The sequence below is a fragment of the Perca fluviatilis genome, chromosome 20 (assembly GCF_010015445.1).
Source record: "Perca fluviatilis chromosome 20, GENO_Pfluv_1.0, whole genome shotgun sequence".
Taxonomy (NCBI): Eukaryota; Metazoa; Chordata; class Actinopteri; order Perciformes; family Percidae; genus Perca; species Perca fluviatilis.
The window spans coordinates 19,689,509-19,710,175 of record NC_053131.1 but is presented as its reverse complement, the minus strand read 5'-3'; the positions used below and the strand labels follow the sequence as shown (position 1 = coordinate 19,710,175).

The following is a 20,667-nucleotide window of genomic DNA, read 5'->3' as shown; positions in this document are numbered from 1 at the left end:
TTCTCCCCCAATGACCACTTTTTGACGGCACAAAACACACTGGAGGAAGGATTAGGGTGGTTAGGGACACAGGTCACCCCCCCTCCCCTCATACACACACAACTCATAAGTAGAGGGACATCTATCACCGTGGTGACAAGATGTGGAGACAAAATTAACAGCTCAACTGTTTTTCTGTCTGTGCATGAATGTGAAAATAAACAGTGACTTTTGGCTTTGCTTAAGAACCTGAAAAGGGGCTTTGGCAGGATACATCTGTAAGCACTTAAAAAATAAAAGACACCCATAATACTTTAATAGCGCCATGTTGGAGAGGCTTTTAGGCACAAGGTGTTCCAGTGTAAGTGTATGGGTACGTCTGTCTTCGTTGATCTCATCGAAGGGCCAAAGGGTCGCGGAGAGCCAGAAAAAATAACTTCAAGTGTGGATTTAATGAAGAATAAACGTACACTCAAGTTACACTCACAGGAACTACTATTTGAAAGCAGCTCTCAGGCTGCCAGTCAGTCATTGTATTTACAAAATACATCACTGCTGTTACTGACCAAAGCTCTCTGTGTGTTCTCAGGTATCTAAACCACGTGCGGGCTGCCATGCCTCAGGACACAGCTGGAGGATACACCTCAGCTTTGGCATGTCATCGAGCGCTTCAGGATGCTTTCAGTGGGCTGTTCCTTCTGAAACGCTGAGCACATCCAGAGCTAAAACAGCCACTGGTTAGAAATGTGACTAAAACGACAATAAAAGCCACACTGCACAGAGAGGGCAAAAGCTGCTGTGGTAGATGGTTGCACTGGCTGATTTTTAGTCAAGTGTATGTGACTTTTTTTTTTCTTTTTAAACGTGTTTGATTTTTCTTTTTTGAACAAACAAAATGTAGAAGTTTTTTTTTTTATTGAGTTCATTTTATATTTAAATAAACACAATGACCACTGAAAAGCTTTCAATGATTTTATAGATTTATTTAAAAGTTAACAACTTAAGACATATTGTCAAGCAAAGTTGGGTTATAATTTCTTATGTCATAAAAAAAAAAATCATCAGTTAAACTCAGTTTAAAAAAAAAAAAAAAAAAGAACCCCTCAAAATTCTCAAATCCTTATAGAGGCGGGTCGATATGATTACGTCGAATCTGTAGCTTCTTCACACTTCTGTCTCTTTGGAGCTGGTTCTACTGAAGGTTCTGTGGATAAACAAAGTCTATTTAGAATTTCATAGAGCACGCGCACACACACACACACGCACGCACACACACACACACACACACACACACACACACACACACACACACACACACACACACACACACACACACACACACACACACACACACACACACACACACACACACACACACAGAGAATCCTCTAAGTTAGGGCTGCAAATAAAGAGTATATTCATCATTGATTAATCTGATGATTATTTTCTTGATTAATCAATTAGTTTTTTGGTCTATAAAATGTCAGAAAATTGTCAAAAGTGACGATAGTGTTCTCCAAAGCCCAAGATGACATCCTCAAATATCTTGTTTTGTCCACAACTCAAAGATATTCAGTTTACTGTCAGAGTAGTGATGAAACTAGAAAATGTTCACATGTAAGGAGCTGGAATCAAATTTTTTCTTTTTTGTATAAAAATGACTATAACCGATTAATCGGCTATCAAAATAGTTGGCAATTAATTTATTAGTTGACAACTAATTCATTAATCTTTGCAGCTCTACCTTTAAGTTACGGCTGCAAATAAAGAGTATTTTGATCACTGATTAATCTGCTTATTATTGTAAATCAGAAACAGGTCTTTTGCCAAGTAGGTATTCATATACAAGGAATTTGCCTTGGTATTATTATAGTAAAATGTTGAAAACTTAAAGATCTTCAGTCTACTTTCATACAAGATGGAAAACAGCATATTATTCACATTTGAGAAGCTTGAAACATAATTTTTGGTATTTTCGCTTGAAAAATTACTCAATCAAAATAGTTGTCTTTTTTGGTATATTGATTAATTGACTTTGTTGTTTACGAAGTAGTAAAATATAATACACAAAAAAACGGATTAAAATTGAGTCTCCAAGAACTGACCTGTCTGTTCATAATCAGCGCTGAAGAGGACCTCTTTAGGGAGTGTGAAACTCACACACATCATATCTTTGTTGGGTGCTACATTACGCACAAAATGCACAGAACATTGGTCCTTCAGGGGGAACCCGAGGCTGCGGGAAGCCCTCTCCACCACATCCATCTCAGGGTTGTCATCTTTAGAGAAGCCATAGCAGTGCACCGTGGGTAGGTTCTCATCGCAGGAAGTCTCCTGGTGCAACAGGCCTCGGAATGCATCCAGGAACTCCAGAGCCAAGGCAGGCAGGTTCATCACTACATGGACATTGGCTTTTCCCTTCAACAGCACAGGCAGCTCCTGCTTCACAGGCCCCTGGATGAACGCTCTCCCATCCAAGTTAAAGGTTCTGACTTTCTTCTCCACCTTGTTGAGTTTGCAGTTGTGCTGCAGCCATCGGTGGGACTCTGGGTTAAGATCGTTGGCCAACACGTTGGCCCCCGAGCGGGCAGCCGGGATGGCGAAGGGTCCAACACCAGCAAACACATCAAACACAGTGTCACCACGTTTCACAAGCTGCACCACACGCTGGTGCTCTGTGCTCAGCCGGGGATTCCAGTATACACGAGAAAAATCAAACTCGTACGTCACCCCGTTTTCTTTCACCTGCAGCACAAAGATGAGGTCATCAACCATCAGTCAATGATCTGATTATATCTGAGAACAACTGTACAAATAGGTAGTGCTGCTATGCAGTACATGTAAATCATTTGTGATTTAACCTACTTTGGCGACCATGTTCTCCTCTCCGGCCAGCACCTCCATCTTGAAGTTGCGGTAAGTGGAGTCAATCATGTTTGTCTTATTGACCACACAAGTAACACCAGGGTTTTTGTCCATGATGACTTGACCTACAATGGAAGCAGCCACCTGGTTAGCATGAAAATACAAACAAATCTTATACTTTACATGAAAAGTACAAGAAGTTTTTGAAAAAGCTGATAAAAAGTGTTTTATACCAAAACTGAATAGTAGGCCATTGATAAAATGTCAAAAATTCTTCCTCCTAAGAATGAATTGCTCAAATAACAGTGAGTCACAGTTGAGGTTATTTGTCAATTTTAGAAGGATGGAGCCAGCACACAAAGTCAAAGAATTGTGCATTAAAGTTGCATTGAGGCACAGAAGTGTGTGCTTAAAACTTGACATGCTAAACATGTTGCTATGGCATGTGTTTTCCGCAGTAATAATTTCGAGAGCACACAGTAACAATAATCTGACTGTCAAAAATGAAAGGAAACCTCTCAATAAATGAATGGAGAATCATAACAAATACAGTGAAATGGTTTGTCCAGTACTAGAAAGATGTGAATTGCATGTTATGGCCTTCACGGTCACCGCATCTCAACACAAATTGAACAACTGTGGCAGATTTTGGAGCTACATGTTAGACAGCGCTATTCACCATCATCACAACACAGAATGAGGGAATCTTCCAACATCTGCCTCTCACCTATGAGGTTCTTGTATGGGAGCTGGTGGTCCCTCAGGTTCATGTGTGCGATGTGTCCCACCCGGCTGAACCCAGAGGTCACGTCCTGGCCCTGAGGGAGTACAGCCTCCAACACTTCTTCACTCTTCAGGTTGTGATAGGTGAGCCGCAGCTCATAGTACTGCAGCTCCTCAGCGACACTGAAGGACCTCAGAGCTTCGGCTTCAGCTTCACTGAAGAAGCTAGGTGAGGACCCTCTGTGGGGGTCCAACAGGACTAAACGAAAGTCACTGCTCTCCTCTTTATCTTGCACCACTCTGGGCACCCCTGGGCGCTGGATGGTCGCCTTTCTTAGGCTCTTTACCACTTTGTTTAAGACCCCAGTGGGCACCCGTAGAGCTGGAACAGTAATGGTCTGTGTGAAGGCCTCTTTGTCCAGAGAGGTCATACCCCGGACCTCTGGAGGGGGTCTGTACAGTTTAGGCTCCATTATGGTCTTCACAGCAAAGCCAGACCAAACTGAGGCTGGCAGTGAGGCTGCAGAGCAGAAGCTCCGGTGCACAGCGGCAACCTTTAGGTTCCTTTCAGTTTGTATAGACGTAAATATTCTGAAGAAAAGCCTAACATGACAAAGACGTTGGGTTATGAAATAGACAAGTTATAAAACATATCGTAACTGTAAACTGGATGTTTTATTTAACTAAACGGAACGACTTTGGGTTAAATAAATGCGAATTATGCAATTATGTATGAGAAATTTCACATTCAGAGCTCACCTCAACATTCTCCGCTTTCAGGCATGCTTGAAATGCGTCATCAGTGGTCGACCAGAGCCGGCTGGTGATTGGTCAAACGAGCGGAGAGTCGCTTTCTGATTGGGCGGTCTCCTGACGTGACAAATGCGACGGAAAAGAGAGGCACGTGATGTGAGCGAAAAAACAACAACAGTCAGCATCTGACAAATTGATAAGAGTGGAGTTTAAAAGTGAGAAGATGGTTTCATAACTTTATTTTGCGCTTGGACGAGGCAGAGAGAGTTTGTTTCTTGTAGCTTGTGTCCTGAGTTGTCCAGAGTAGAAAATGAACATCAATGGAAATGAAACCGCTGACTTATATCGTGAATGTGGCGCCGGGGACATCGAAGGAAACGAAACTACACCTTTGTTAACAAATGTAAGTACTAAAACAACCTGTCTTTCACCGCCAAACAGTGTTTCTAAATATGTAAACTTAAGGAATAAGTAGCAGCAGCTTTTCCATGCACAGGTGAACTATCGAACGCAGTTGACTGACTCAAAATGTTTATGACAGAAATCACGGCTCTGTCAGCACTTACAGGGAAAGTCCACCCTCAAACAGAAATTACACCGTGGATGATATATCTCTATTTATATTTGTATCTCTTATGCAAATTAAAATTAATTCTACCTGTCATTACATTTAAATGGTCCATATATTTTACACGTGACATCCAAACTGATGTCACTCATCATGATTAATACCACTCAGCCCATAAAAACAATTATGTTCTGTGGCCCTAGAGAGAGCTTTCCAAAGTCTATAGCTTTATTTAATTTAGATTGAACTTAATTGTTTTGCCTAAAAACAGTGACATTTAAAGATATTGAGTCTAAAAAGACCATCAGCACCAGCCTTCAAAGCAGACTATGGGTGATTGTTTTTAAATAATAGCCTGCTTGTATAAAGAAAACTCCTCCTCAGGTTGTTAGAAAAGTCTAAATCCTCAACAGGGTCGGATTGGGACTCATTTTCAGCCCTGGAGTTTCATGCCTTAGACCGGCCCACTTTACTTGACAGCTGACTATATTAAAATAATGTAGTTAAAACCTTATATAAGTCTGCAATAGCGCACTGTTCTCTACAGCCTTGTAAATCAGTGTATTTTTTTTGTAAAATATCACCATTTCCAATTCAGTGCAAACACGGTAAGTGTTGCTTCACAATGTAAAACAGTTAACATATTTGTAACCAAATGATGTTCAATAATATCGAAATCTATTTTCTGTGCAAATAAGTGGTCACCGATATCCAGACCGTATAATGAAATAAAAGAATAAATAAAAAGACATAAAGAATGAAGTAAAATGTATTGCACTTTCTAATGACACCATCATCTATTTTTTTTTCCTTTGTATAATATTTCATGTTACTTTCATCCTATTCCCTTACAATTGTGGGCTTTGTATATTTACTATCCTACTTTGAGGATAAAAGGCATAATGGGTCACTAGTAACATTTAGGCATAGAACATGGTTATATTACAACTAATCTGATCATGATTGCTTGTTCACACACTGTGGTACAACAGCTTAGATGTGCCTTCCACACTGACAACTGCTATCCCTTGCACACTACTAGGTCCTGGCTCTGCTTCTGACACTAAATCACATTTTATAAATTGTCATAATTCTCAGCACAAATCTCCCCTTTTTACAAAGCTTTCTGATCAAGTCAAGTCAGTTTTATTAATGTAGTTCCAAATCATATGGCATCATTAATTATCTCAAGGTATTTTTTATATAGAGCAGGTCTACACCATACTCTTCATTAATGTTAATTCTTATAATATTCACTTAATGAGCAATCCTACCTGCCCACTCTTTATTATGAGTTATGAGCTCATGGCAGGTGCTTGGCTCTTCATTGTCACTTAGCAGCAAACTGGACTAGTGGCTGCTGCTGAGGAGTTACAAGAAAACATTTGATTCATAAACATGAACGTGATTTGCAAGTCCATTTCTTGCGCTTGTTATTATCTATTTTTATAGATTATTTTTATAGATTATTTTTGCCCGCGGATCGCATCCTCTAACAAGCACCACTGACTGAAGTGCATGAGGTAAGTTTTTTATTTTTTATTTTTTATTTTTTTAAGCAAGGTGCCGCAGTCTGAGTAGTCAAAACTTAATTACGTCATAATAACCAGACTTCTTTGAAACCTCCATAAACCGCTGAGAGGCTGAGTAAGGGAACAATCAACACCTCTGTGATGCGCTGTTTAAATTATCCACTTTCACTTCGTGATAGGTGTTTAAAGATTTATTGTCCATTAGGGCTGCACAATATGAGGAAGCTATGCGAATATCTCGATAACGATATTACTTGCGATAAATTAACAGATATTATAATGTACTCAATTCTGCTTTTCTGCTGCTTTCAGTATTCTGCTAAAATACAACAAATTCCTTGTTGAATTTAAAACAAATGAAATTAAAATCATTTCCATCATTCTTTTGTTGAACAAATTGAACATTGAATTGAATACAAAAGACACCACTAAAAAAGAATGACATTTTAATGTGCAATTTTCCACTGATACTCTCTTTCAACTAACTTGACTAAAAACCTTGGAGTGTCTTTCACGATATGTTTATCACTCCAGTTGATATCTCGATGACTATAAAAAAAACATATAACGATACATCCCTAGCCCTATTGTCCATTTTAAAACAAGAAAAAAACTAAAATGACTAAATCCAGTAGCATGAAAAATACTGTGTGTGAAGGTGAACATGGATGTGATGAAGTTTGCGTTTGCAGTGAAACTTGGCGGTTGCATTTCCAGTCAACAGAAAATGCAAGAACCCAAACTCACCCCCTCTCTAGCTTCCGCCGGTGCACAGGTGTGTGTGTGTGTGTGTGTGTGTATGTATGTATATATATATATATATATATATATATATATATATATATATATATATAGACAGTGATTATTGTCAGACCAACCCCTGTGACCTCTTACATATGTATATGTGTATATATGTGTATATATGTGTGTGTATATATATATATATATATATATATATATATATATATATATATATATATATATATATATATATATATATATATATATATATATATATATATATACAGTGCCTTCTGAAAGTATTCGCGCCCTTGAACGTTTCGACCTTTTGCCACATTTCAGGCCTCAAACATAAAGATATAAAACTGTAATTTTTTGTGAAGAATCAACAACAAGTGGGTCCCAATTATGAAGTGGGAACGAAATTCATTGGCTATTTCAAACTTTTTTAACAAATAAAAACTGAAAAAGTGGCGGTGCAAAATTATTCAGCCCCTTTACTTTCAGTGCAGCAAACTCTCTCCAGAAGTTCAGTGAGGATCTCTGAATGATCCAATGTTGACCTAAATGACTAATGATGATAAATAGAATCCAGCTGTGTGTAATCAAGTCCTCGGCATAAATACACCTGCTCTGTGATAGTCTCAGAGGTCCGTGTAAAGCGCAGAGAGCATCATGAAGAACAAGGAACACACCAGGCAGGTCCGAGATACTGTTGTGGAGAAGTTTAAAGCCGGATTGGATACAAAAAGATTTCCCAAGCTTTAAACATCCCAAGGAGCACTGTGCAAGCGATAATATTGAAATGGAAGGAGTATCAGACCACTACAAATCTACGAAGACCCGGCCGTCCCTCTAAACTTTCAGCTCATACAATGAGAAGACTGATCAGAGATGCAGCCAAGAGGCCCATGATCACTCTGGAAGAACTGCAGAGATCTACAGCTGAGGTGGGAGACTCTGTCCATAGGACAACAATCAGTCGTATACTGCACAAATCTGGCCTTTATGGAAGAGTGGCAAGAAGAAAGCCATTTCTTAAAGATATCCATAAAAGTGTCGTTTAAAGTTTGCCAAAAGCCACCTGGGAGACACACCAAACATGTGGAAGAAGGTGCTGTGGTCAGATGAAACCAAAATCGAACTTTTTGCAACAATGCAAAACGTTATGTTTGGCGTAAAAGCAACACAGCTCATCACCCTGAACACACCATCCCCACTGTCAAACATGGTGGTGGCAGCATCATGGTTTGGGCCTGCTTTTCTTCAGCAGGGACAGGGAAGATGGTTAAAATTGATGGGAAGATGGATGGAGCCAAATACAGGACCATTCTGGAAGAAAACCTGATGGAGTCTGCAAAAGACCTGAGACTGGGACGGAGATTTGTCTTCCAACAAGACAATGATCCAAAACATAAAGCAAAATCTACAATGGAATGGTTCACAAATAAACATATCCAGGTGTTAGAATGGCCAAGTCAAAGTCCAGACCTGAATCCAATCGAGAATTTGTGGAAAGAACTGAAAACTGCTGTTCACAAACGCTCTCCATCCAACCTCACTGAGCTCGAGCTGTTTTGCAAGGAGGAATGGGCAAAAATGTCAGTCTCCGATGTGCAAAACTGATAGAGACATACCCCAAGCGACTTACAGCTGTAATCGCAGCAAAAGGTGGCGCTACAAAGTATTAACTTAAGGGGCTGAATAATTTTGCCGCCCAATATTTCAGTTTTTTATTTGTTTAAAAGGTTTGAAATATCCAATAAATTTCGTTCCACTTCATGATTGTGTCCCACTTGTTGTTGATTCTTCACAAAAAATTACAGTTTTATATCTTTCTGTTTGAGGCCTGAAATGTGGCAAAAGGTCGAAAAGTTCAAGGGGGCCGAATACTTTCGCAAGGCACTGTATATATATATATATATATATATATATATATATATATATATATATATATATATATGACAGTGATTATTGTCAGACCAACCCCTGTGACCTCTTACATTACGTAGTAGGTGAAAAACTATAAACACACATAACATATACATATACATCCTATAATATATTTCGGCTATGATTTAAACCCAGCACCATGACTGAACACCGCCAGCCCTCGTGACCAAAAAAACAGACTGGTGCTCCCGACTAGCCAATAGGGCCGGACATAGTGTAGGTGAATGCCTACACGTGATTTACTGTGGCCAGTATCCCCCGCTAAAAGGAAGTGGTGAGAGTAGAAACACCCTTGCACTTAATATAATGACACATTGTCACGTTAAGTTGATTAATTGCACCACTCATAGTAACATATGTGTCAAATTACTTTACAGTGAACATAACTAGATTAATCCTATCACCAATCTGAAGCCAAGCACAAGACATAAAATAGAAAAGGAACCAGGTGAGATGGACTGGTGACCATGCATGCTGGGATATGCTTTACCCCACAGTGACCCTGAACAGTAATACGCTGGTGATGAATACATCCATATGCATACATTCATTTATGCCATATCACATTATTTTGCCCGTGTATATTTATTTTAAAAGTCACATTCTTAGTATCTTTAAATCTGTTTAATTTCATTTGCTGCATTATAATTTTACATGGCAACCAGTCGGCATTTCCATCTCATCTCATCTCATCCCTGTCATAGTTTACTTCCTGTCTTTCAGTACTGTAACCAAGGGTGAATCAGATTCAGCGGCTCGCAGGTCAATCCAAGCTTGTTGTGACACTGACACCAGAGTTGCCACTCGTTCTCTCCAGGATATCCCCTATTAGAGAGGTCAAGCAGTTTGGGCAGCTCCCTTATCCTGAGCTCAGGCAGCTGTCCCACAGCTAGCAGCTCAAATCCCACCCCATCCATTCCCATTCCCTCATCCTACATGCCACTGCAGTGTTGTCTCATGACATCTATCATCAGGGCCGGCCAGTTGTTCTTAATACTGTCAGGAGCAATTCTCTTAAAGCTCTTACAAAAATAATCAGATTTATTCTGTTCCATTGTATTCACACTCATTGTTTTACATCTTTATCTTGTATCCACATGTTATCTCTGCTGTGTGTGCAGGGATCAGTGCAGACCAGGGCCAAAGGAGCCTCCTTCGCCTCCTCTGTGTTTAACCTGATGAATGCCATCATGGGCAGTGGCATACTGGGTCTAGCTTATGCTATGGCTAATACTGGAATAGTTGGTTTTTGGTAAGAATGCTTTTGTTGCACCTTTTATCACAGGGTTGTTTAAAAAGCTGACAGCTTTTTAAATAAATCAGACATAAAAACAAGTATATGTACGCTAATTTCTACTCTATGCACTTTTCCACTCTAGTCTCCTGTTAATACTGGTGTCCAGCCTGGCAGTGTACTCTATACATCTCCTTCTAAAGCTATGTGACCAAACAGGTGAGAGACTAACAATGGATACATAGTCTAACTTTAGATAATCACTTCCCTGTGCGTTTATCCAGGGGGTTTCATCCAGATTTTTTTTTAACCCACACCCTGGACTATCCCCCTTACTTCACTCATGAATAGATCACTATTTAGGGAAACAATCTGATATTTTGCTATCTCTTTGTCTTTATTTACTTCCTAGTGGTAATTGAATCAGGTGATGTGTAATCAGGTTTAGATTCAAAAGAGCCACGAGACAAGATACAAAGAGACATTATTGTTAAGTTTGTTATCTATCAATTACCACCCAAATAATGTTGAGTTTCTTAAAGATAAGGACATCCTATCCTGATTTTTGATTATCTTTGAAAGGGAACTCCACCAAATTTACACATTAAAGTGTATTTTCAGGTCTACCATTGCATATGTGTATAATACCTTGTGTGGCTCCAGAGAGAGCTGTCTGATTAATTGTCTCAAGTCCATTTGTGTCTGACTACAAGTTTGAAATGGGGTGTGGAGTTGGGAAGAAGTGAGCTTAGCAGACCTCTGTAGCCCGCTTCCCATCTCTGCTGGAGGCTTGCAACTCAAGACTAGATTAGCCACTACTAGCAAAGCACACCCAAATCTACAACTGAACTGTCAGGAGTTGAGTTGCATTGTGGTTAATGTAGGCACCAAGTTTTGACAAGGAAGAAGAGTGCCTCAATTGTTTTTTTCTCTAGTTCTGCTGCATCCCTTTTAAACCTTTGATTCCTGTCCATCATAAGTCAGGCTGAATATGTTGAGCACTCTTTTAAGTAGTTGAGTATGTCTGATTGTTTTGGATTTTACTCTCATAGGTATCAATTCTTATGAAGACCTTGGAGAGCGAGCCTTGCAAAAACCAGGAAAAGTAAGTGTTGTCTTTTGAATTCGTGTGAGTTTGCCCTTTCAATAAAGGAATTCACTCACTTAAACCGGGAGACATTTTCATACTAACCCCCTTTTCAAATTTCTTTTTAGGTTCTGGTGGGAATTTCTATTATTATCCAAAATATTGGTGGTAAGTCAGCTCCCATTTCACTGCACAGTTATACATTTCTTGTTGGAAATAAACCTATTTTGTGTTTTTCTTGTTGAAGAGGATGTACAGTGCTGCAGGGTCAGACTATGGACAGTTTATTCTGGAGGCAGATAGGGCCTCCTACTGGTGATCAGAAGCCTCTGTGCTCAGGTTTACTCCCTCCTTCCTATGAGGCTATTATCCGGATTCCCTGATAACCTTTGACCCTGCAGCCGCTGTCCTCTCGGCCCCCTCCCCTGGGCCTGAAACCTGACTTCTCGTCTAATTGATCACTGATGGTAAACCCACCCAGTGTTGAGTAACCTAATGGGACCCCTCCCTTTATTCCCCCCCCCCCCACCACACTTCTCTCTCTCTCCTATTGCCATCTCCACCCGTCCCTCAGCCACAAACTGCGCTTCTCAGACAGTGGAGAGCTGAGGCGATCGCTCCTCTACAGTCATTAGTGGCACGGCTGAGTGGATTATTGCCGTGCCCTCTGGTATGTTTGTGGTTTTCCCAGCATGGGGCAGTATGTGTGAGAGCCAGCACTCCAGCATGCATCTGTCTACACCCTGGGCCCCTTTTATAAGAGTGCAATTAGCCCCACTTTGGGTAAACATTCATCTGTACTGCTAAAGGCTGATGGGCCAATTGACCTTAATTACTGACCAGCCCAGGGCTCTCACATCCAGCCTGTCCCCTCACTCTTAATAAAATGAAACTGGCTCTGTCTTATGTTGAACACACTCTCCCACTGTTTGATGAACCACACACAGAAGGTTAACATCACTTTTTCTTGATTTTTTTACGTACATGCTTATTATTAGAATATGTTTTCCCACCACAATCCCTTTTCTTCACTCAAGGGCCTTTTTTGTTATTATCCCACTAGGGATTCCCATGGAAATGTTGTTATGCTTACAGTAACCAACTGCATGAAATTAAACCATTGCATCATGCCTGTTGTGTGATCCCTGTCAGTGTGTCTTTATGGGCTTGTGTGGCTGAAAAGATTTTTTGTTCGTTTAAGTTATTGGATGAACTTTTGCGGGGAAACTTTTTGGCTGGAACAGTAAAGCAACTGCTCCCTCAGAATAACCTCATTGACATATTTTAGTGCTTATAAATGGCATTAGTTATTCAAAAAGTGAGTGTCTGTGTGGGCTGGAGGGTTATTGGAGGAATTTTCTTTTATAAACAAATACAGGATCTGAGGGATTATGGTCTAGGCTCATTAAACGGCGAGTGCAAGACCTGCCCCGGGGGCAATGAGGTCCCAGCTAACTCTGGCTCTGCCTGGCTTCCCAAATTTAAATCCCTTAACATTATCTCCCTTTATGACTGACCACACACTGCATCTGAATCCTGTTTCAGCCAGAAACGTCCTCTCCACCTTGTGCAGTCTCCATCTTCCCTTTCCCATTTTCTCCTGGAGTTTTTGGGGGCTGGAATGACCCTCAGGAAGTGACCCTGATCTCCTCTCTGATTGGCTGTCTGTTGGAAGGATGTTGGAGCCTGTCAGAGGCTGATAATTTCCTGTTTCCTAGTGAGGTGGAGCAGTGGGAGAAATACCTGGATTAGCGTCAGAGATCATTATTATTAGCATTCCTCCCCCCTTCTCACTTCTCCATCCTGGCTGCTACTCCTGGTCTCCAGCAGTTGGAAGATCTGCATAATCTCTGCTCCTCTGCAGCGAGGGCTTTGCTGGTGATCCCCTTGAGCTGCTTGCCCCACCCATCTGCATTAACTCAGAGCCGCCGTTCCCCCTCCATCCCGTCTTCCATTTCCTTGTGCTGGAAAACACACACCACCCTCACACAGCATAAAGACAAGCTTGTGGCAACATACAGTCATCTGCTGTGTATGATTGTGTGCTTTGTTTTTGTTTATTTTATTTCGAAAACTGATTTTCTGAACCTTTTTGTCTCTTTTCCCCTCAGCCATGTCATCCTATTTGTTCATCCTGAAGTCGGAGCTTCCTGTAGCCATCGACAGCTTCTTGAACCCAGACAGCGTAGGGTGGGTACAAACGGCACTATAAGCTTCCTGCTCCACCAATAAGAACATTTGGTTCAAAATCTGTCACAGCTGCGGGTAAAACCGAGCCATTCTTTTAGAATAGCTGCACTAAGATAACGAATGAGTCATTCCTATTCCCATGATGTTGTAGATTATACCTTTGGTCTTCAGATAAGTCAAATTTGACACTTCTGCACCACAAAGCTACACAGACTTGAATTAGTCGAGCAATGCGAAATGTATGAATAATGCGGTGGAAGAAGATCTCTCACTAAACCATCATACACTAGTAATACTTTGTCTGTGAGCGACTGGAGGAAAACTCGTGCTCTGGTCTGTATAGTCTGAAGCATGCCCAGAGGAAATGTATTTATGATGGAGGGCCATACATCACCCATCATGAGCAGACCATGTCTTTCATTGGCCTACGTGGACGAGCCTGTAGCTCCGCGCCCTCACAGAAAAGTCCCAGGCCAAGAATGGAACTTCTATCACTTTATTATTGGCCACACTGGTTTAAGCAAGAGTTGTAGCTGCTCTCAGCCCAATCCGTCAACATCTGAATCTTCCACACACAGCTGCTTTGTATTAGTGCTCTCCTTTCACCCCCCAAATCTCTCGCACATGTTCCCCGGAATCAGACTGATACAAGGGGATATCAGTTTTGCCATTCTAATTACAGCTCACTGCTGAAGGAAACAAAACATTTCTGTTAATGAGTGGCTTTGAGATGTTAACAGACACATACTCAATTCCATCAAAGTCTAAATGAACGACTTTTTTTTGGCTCATTTATCATAATACGGCAGAGCGAAACACAGTTGTGTTCAATCTTTTAGTATCTGTCTGTGCTAATGGACTGTATGGCCTGTTTATGTTTCTCTCGTCGTGTTTCGGTTCAGTAACAAGGCCAAAGACATGGACAGCTGTGGATTTGGGTTTGTGCTGCATCTGCCAAATGTATGCTGATCTTAAACACTATGTGGAGATTGACTCATTGGCAGTCATACTACACTTCTTAACTGAGAGCTATCCTGCATCTTGTTATAGCGTGAAATGTTCCACATTTCATGGGTCTTCTAGGTATCCTGCGCCTTTACAGTATGCCTCGAGCCTCCTGAGAATGGATCCTAGTGGTGGTGGAGATTCTTTATACATCCCTGTGTGTGCATAACGTTCTGTAAAAGTAAGAAAGGGGTTAGCTAAGCTGCGGTCGAGTGGTTCAGCTAAACTTAGGTTAGAATAGAAGTGATTGGACAAGAGAGAGTCAGGGTCAGAGCAGAGGTCTCCCTGACATCCAGTTATAGGGCAGAAACAGCGTAGACGCAGAGACAAATCCATCAGCGCCTATGGTAATGCCACAGCTGTGAAACTGCCAAACAGGGGTCAGTGGGTGTTGATGTGGTCAGAGCAGGTGCTGCTGGCTGTGGGAGCCCCATAAAGAGTGGTGGAGCCAGTCCCTCATGACCCCACACTGCAGTCCAACATACAGCAGCGTCAGGCAGCACCCTTCCCACCTTACCCCAACCCCAGCAGAGCCGGCATGCCTTTGACATGTGTCACCTCGAACGTTGCCCCCCCCCCTCCCCTTCTCTTCTAGCTCCCAAATCCTGAATAAACCGCCAAGGCTATCCCTCAGCAAAGGAAAATATTATTCCCCCTCTCCGAAAAACCCGGAAAGTGAATGTGGTCTCATCTGACGGAGCGACACAAGGTTTGCATGTGAATTACATAATTGTTATGGTTTGCAAGAACTAAAGCCCTTAATTCGTACCACATGATGAATCTGTCGCTCTGTATTTGAGCACGAAATGGAGACAAATTTCCAGAGTTGGTCCATTTTAAGGCTCTGAAGATACATCTCTGTCGTCCCTGACATTGCAGGACCAGGGAGATGATGATGACGATGATGATGATGATGAGAAATGTGGCTTGATTACGCTATGGCCTTTTAATAATTTAATAATTCATGTCCACTTGTTTTCCAGACATGCCTGGTATGAAGATGGCAGGTTGCTTCTGATTCTGGTCACACTTTGTGTTGTTCTACCTCTGTCAATGTTAACTAAAATTGGTTAGTACGTTGATCAAGTGGCATCTTGATTTGCTGCCGTGACTGGTTTGAATTGTTGTTTCTCACCAGATCTTTCTCTCACCCTTACAGGTTTCCTGGGCTACACCAGTAGCATTTGCTTTTTCTTTATGCTGTATTTTGCAATCGTGGTGAGTTAAAATATACTGTTTAAAAATTATTATTTTTAACCTCATCTTGTTGACATGTTACCTTGTCTCCTCTCCAGGTTGTGGTCAAGAAATTTTCCATCCCCTGCCCACTGCCTCACAATGTGACTACACTTTCAGGTGCCTTCCAGGTAACCCTAATTTCCTTCTTTTCTTGTCCACGTGCACACAAACGCATACATAAGATACCTCAGGTCTGAGGTAGGTAGTCACAGGATTATGAGGAAAACAGGAGACTGAGTGATTATGTTGAGTCTGGCTGGTGAGGACCAGAGGAGGCTGCAGGGACCTGTGTATGGTGAATAGTGCCAGTCCTGAGGGGAAGGAAGTTCAGGTGACCTTGCATCAGTCTGGAAATGACCTCTGGCCTTTTGGAATTATACAGACCATAGTATAGCTTCAGACCTTGCATGGTTTACTTAGATGGTTGTTTTCCTTTTTAGCACCAAAGCCAGGCAATGGAATCCAGCTTTATGTTTCTTCCACTTCCACAGCAGCACTGCAGAAGTCATCTCCTCTCAGAAATAACATGCTCCCTCTTCTCTCCTTGTTTCTCCAGATATTAAATTCCACTGACTCAGAATGTACACCCAAACTCTTTATCATGTCCAGTAAGGTATGTGTATGAAACCAGCCTTTTTCTTTACGTTGCACATGAGACGTTGTTGAAAGTAGTTCTGCTGTCTTCTTTACTCTTTCCCTAAGGTTGGGCTGTATGTTTATGTATGTATGTATGTATGTATGTTATATATATATATATATATATATATAATATAAGGATCTCGAGTGCACTATGCAGCTGCAACTCACATTTATGTTACATGTAAAGGCCATATATACATTCAGAATTACACAAAGCACATATTTGGTCCAGATGTTTAAACACAACTTGAAAATGTTTTGTGAGAAGATCCTAAAAGGTCACACTGGTGCAGTATTTAGTAATATATATATATTTCAATCCACTGAATAAATGTATTCTGGGAAGTTCACACCTGAGCTTTGCATTGTCACACTCATGCAGCCCAGATGGTAATTACTACTACACAAACACTTAACCCACCTGCTCCCTCACTCTTGTGTAACTGTGTATTATAACTTGATCATTTGTTAATGATGGCTGTGCTATGGCTGATGTGTATTGCAGAGTGGCTACGCCATCCCCACCATGGCCTTTTCCTTCCTGTGCCACACGGCTATCCTGCCAATCTACTGCGAACTGGACCGGTCAGCCTCTCAGCTTTACTTTCACTGTTCAATTCATGTCATTTAATTTATTGTTCACCAGCCAAGTAAACGCTCTGTGAATGTGTCCTTGTGTTGTTTAGACCTACTAAGGCCAAGATGCAGAACATTACAAATGCCAGTATTAGCCTCAGCTTCCTGGTTTACCTAATTTCTGCGTTGTTTGGCTATCTCACCTTCTACGGTAAGCCTGCAGTGACACACTTTACTGCAACTACTTACTGTAGCTGCTTTTCCAAGCCCTGTCATATCTGTTTACATTGTACCTTTACTCTATTCATGTCTCCTGCTCATAGGTCTTGTGGACTCTGAGCTGTTGCTTGGCTACAATAGGTATATGCCTCGGGACATCATTGTGATAATGGTTCGACTGGCCATCCTGCTCTCTGTGTTGCTGACTGTGCCCCTTATTCACTTCCCTGTGAGTACACCAACTCCAAAATATTCTTTTAACACAAGCGAAAAGTACCGCAGAATGTTCCTCATTCCGTATTTTGGATTCTTCACTCAATTATATAAAATTACCTAAAAAGAAGAAAGTTGATGGACTCATACAACTGCATTTGTTTTTTTATTTACAAGCCCCTGATGTAAAATTAAGTTTTATTTTAGTCATTGCTTTATATGTTATTATTAAATATATTACTTAAAAACTTTTTAAGAGAGAGATTTGAGATTTGCCTGTGAATGTATATGTATTTATAATGCTGAATGTCATATTAAATATATGTCAGTACATTTGGTGAGTTTCTGTTTTGCAAACCCTTTAACTACTACCAACAAGTTCTTCCTTCCAGTCCAAAGCCCACAGTACATCTACTGCGAGTATGTTTGGTTAGATTTATTGGTTAGATTAGTTAATGAACTTTGTTTGTGTGTGCGCTCCAGGCCCGTAAGGCTGCAACCTTGCTGCTGTTTGGACGACGGCCCTTCTCGTGGCTGATCCACATCATTGCAACTCTAATCATCCTGGGTGTGGTGCTGCTGCTGGCCATCTTTGTGCCGAATATCAGAAATGTGTTTGGAGTTGTGGGTATGTGATGTTATTGAAAAATGGGAAATAAATGTTTGTTTTGCTATATTATCTTTATTAATTATATAATTATTCTTTTTTTATATTACGGACAAAAAACATGTTGCTTAACAGTGACTTTTAAATATTCTGATCTGTTTTTGACTACAGCAGACATTAAAAGCTGCCAAGATGTCAATATTCCACAATTATTGATCGTGGTGGCTAAAATCACTTATACATAATTAATGGTGCAGTCCTGCTGCAGTTTTTGAAGCTGCTTTTGTCAGAAATATACAGTTTCTCGTCAGTGCAATTAAAGTGACGTTCCTGTTACTTTTCCCAGGATCGACAACGTCCACCTGCCTGATGTTTGTTTTTCCCGGCATTTTCTACCTCAAGATCAACAGAGGACCCCTCAGATCCTTCGACTCCATCGGCGTAAGTAAACACTGATGTCTGTCTGTCTGTCTGTCTATCATATATATTGAATTCTGTTAAATTTAAGTAACAAAAACAGTTTGAGCCCATTTTCCTTACAGACTACAGCTACTGCTTCCTTTTTTAAATTCATTTTGATAATTTTCTCTTAGGTAGTGATGCTAACTGTGTTGTTTATGCTCTTTGTGTCTCTAGGCTGTCCTGCTGGTGGTCATTGGTTTCATTATGGGAATCATCAGTTTCTCTTTTATTGTGATCACATGGGTACATGACTCCTAACATCTTTCCCAAATAAAGCACAACAGTAAAGAAAGGGAAAAGCATGCAAAAGAAACTGAATAGAGGATAAAAAAGGTTGTTTTATGGTAGTCTTTCTCTCAACACTAGACTAGTGCTTTTGTACTTTCTAACCCTCAAACATAGACCAAACTCGGCACATGAGCGAGAACAAAACAAGGACTTTTCATTTTATGCTTACAGATTATTTTTCTTTTCTTTTTTACACGCTGGCTTTCAGACTTTAGTTTATCATTATGTTCATTTTATGTCCTTGTTTTACACTTTTACTTTCTGACAGCCTTTGTATTGTTCTGTGTAAATGATCATGCACCTTATTTAAACCAATCTGCCAGTATTTGAAAATGCTGTTGACCAAGTATGAACCATAAATGTGTCAGGTATACAGCTTTGCCAAACTTTGTTTATGGAACATTTTCACAGGTTTACATACACCATCACTAATTTTCATTCCCTCATTTATTTATTTTTGGGATTTTTCTTTTAAACTTGTTTTTTTCTCGTAATCATTTAATGCATGTATGGATTTTCCAAACCTCAGGCCTAAACTTTTCTGGTGCTACTTGTATTCTTTACCTTTTTAATGAATGTTTGGAACAGTTAAATCCAATGCACTGTATGTGGCTATAATGTACTGTACAATAATATAATTGTATTCTTCAAATTAGTGGCATTTAATAAAAGGGAAATTGTTTATATACTGATATGTCAGTTAGCTCATTTAACCACTAAGCTGTTTTATTAGTGTTGTGGAAAGCTCATCAGTCTAACATGTCACATTCATGGCTGAGTGTTTGATTGGCAGGCCCAGTATTGACGCTAAGACCTGCTCCTCAGCGTTGTGCTGTGAGTTCAGCCTGCAGCTAATGAAAGCCACATGCTCGATACGTTTCTAATCATGATGCTGTTTAGATTGTCTTCATGCTGCCTCTGGAACCTACAGCCACCCGACTGCTGGTTTTAATCTAAGGAATTAGGCAGACCGGCCCGTTGTGCCTGCAGAAAGCAGTGGCTGCCCACTCTTCACGCCCCCTTAAAGAGGTTCCCCAGTCCAGGAATTATTCTATGCCACCATCCTCCACACAGAAAGTGCATCACAACTACTATCAACGCTGAATATATATTTGGTAGTTGGTGGTGAAAGAAGTACTCCGACCCTTAAGTAAAAGTACCAATACAACAATATACAGTGCCTTGCGAAAGTATTCGCCTTGAACGTTTCCCTTTTGCCACATTTCAGGCCTCAAACATAAAGATATAAAACTGTAATTTTTGTGAAGAATCAACAACAAGTGGGACACATTATGAAGTGGACAAATTTTTATTTAATTTTTAACAAATAAAACTGAAAGTGGGCAAATTATTCAGCCCCTTTACTTCAGTAGCAAACTCTCCAGAAGTTAGTAGGATTCTATGATCATGTTGACCTAATACTAATTGATAATAGAATCATTGTGTAATCAGTCTGTATAAATCACCTGCTCTGTTAGTTCAGAGGTTTTAAGCGCGAGAGCATCATGAGAAAAGGAACACACCAGGCAGTCCGATATGTTGTGGAGAAGTTTAAAGCTTGATACAAAAAGATTTCCCAAGTTTAACATCCCAAGAGCACTGTGATAATATTGATGGAAGGGTATCAGACCACTGCAATACGGACCCGCCGTCCCTCTAAACTTTCAGCTCATACAATGAGAAGACTGATCAGAGATGCAGCCAAGAGGCCCATGATACTCTGTTGGGATACATGGACTTGTCATAACAAACAGTATACTGCACAATTGTTTATGGAAGAGTGGCAAGAAGAAA

The 20,667-nt window shown here is 40.5% G+C and overlaps 3 protein-coding genes across 4 annotated transcripts in view; 2 read left to right on the top strand and 1 right to left on the bottom strand.

Moving 5' to 3' along the window:
• Positions 1 to 763, top strand: part of mnat1 (MNAT1 component of CDK activating kinase) — a 37,395-nt gene extending 36,632 nt beyond the window's left edge. For both annotated transcript variants that reach the window (XM_039785708.1, XM_039785707.1), the window contains one exon: positions 569 to 763. In XM_039785708.1, coding sequence (XP_039641642.1) covers positions 569 to 689 — 121 coding nt within the window. In that variant the 3' untranslated portion in view covers positions 690 to 763. The remainder of the gene's footprint in view (positions 1 to 568) is intronic.
• Positions 764 to 985: 222 nt separating this feature from the next.
• Positions 986 to 4,424, bottom strand: trmt5 (tRNA methyltransferase 5). Its single transcript, XM_039785705.1, has 5 exons — positions 4,327 to 4,424; positions 3,572 to 4,170; positions 2,845 to 2,969; positions 2,085 to 2,724; positions 986 to 1,183 (listed from the first exon to the last, which is right to left on the bottom strand). The coding sequence occupies exons 1-5, from the start codon at positions 4,332 to 4,334 to the stop codon at positions 1,122 to 1,124; spliced, it is 1,434 nt and encodes a 477-aa protein (XP_039641639.1). The 5' UTR covers positions 4,335 to 4,424; the 3' UTR covers positions 986 to 1,121.
• A 63-nt stretch (positions 4,425 to 4,487) lies between these two features.
• Positions 4,488 to 19,565, top strand: slc38a6 (solute carrier family 38 member 6). Its single transcript, XM_039785706.1, has 16 exons — positions 4,488 to 4,723; positions 10,236 to 10,366; positions 10,494 to 10,567; positions 11,401 to 11,453; positions 11,564 to 11,603; positions 13,547 to 13,625; positions 15,614 to 15,699; positions 15,790 to 15,848; positions 15,926 to 15,997; positions 16,426 to 16,482; positions 17,014 to 17,093; positions 17,195 to 17,295; positions 17,408 to 17,532; positions 18,000 to 18,144; positions 18,470 to 18,564; positions 18,760 to 19,565. Exons 1-16 carry the CDS (start codon positions 4,631 to 4,633, stop codon positions 18,841 to 18,843), a joined length of 1,374 nt encoding a protein of 457 aa, XP_039641640.1. The 5' UTR covers positions 4,488 to 4,630; the 3' UTR covers positions 18,844 to 19,565.
• The last annotated feature ends 1,102 nt before the right edge of the window (positions 19,566 to 20,667 follow it).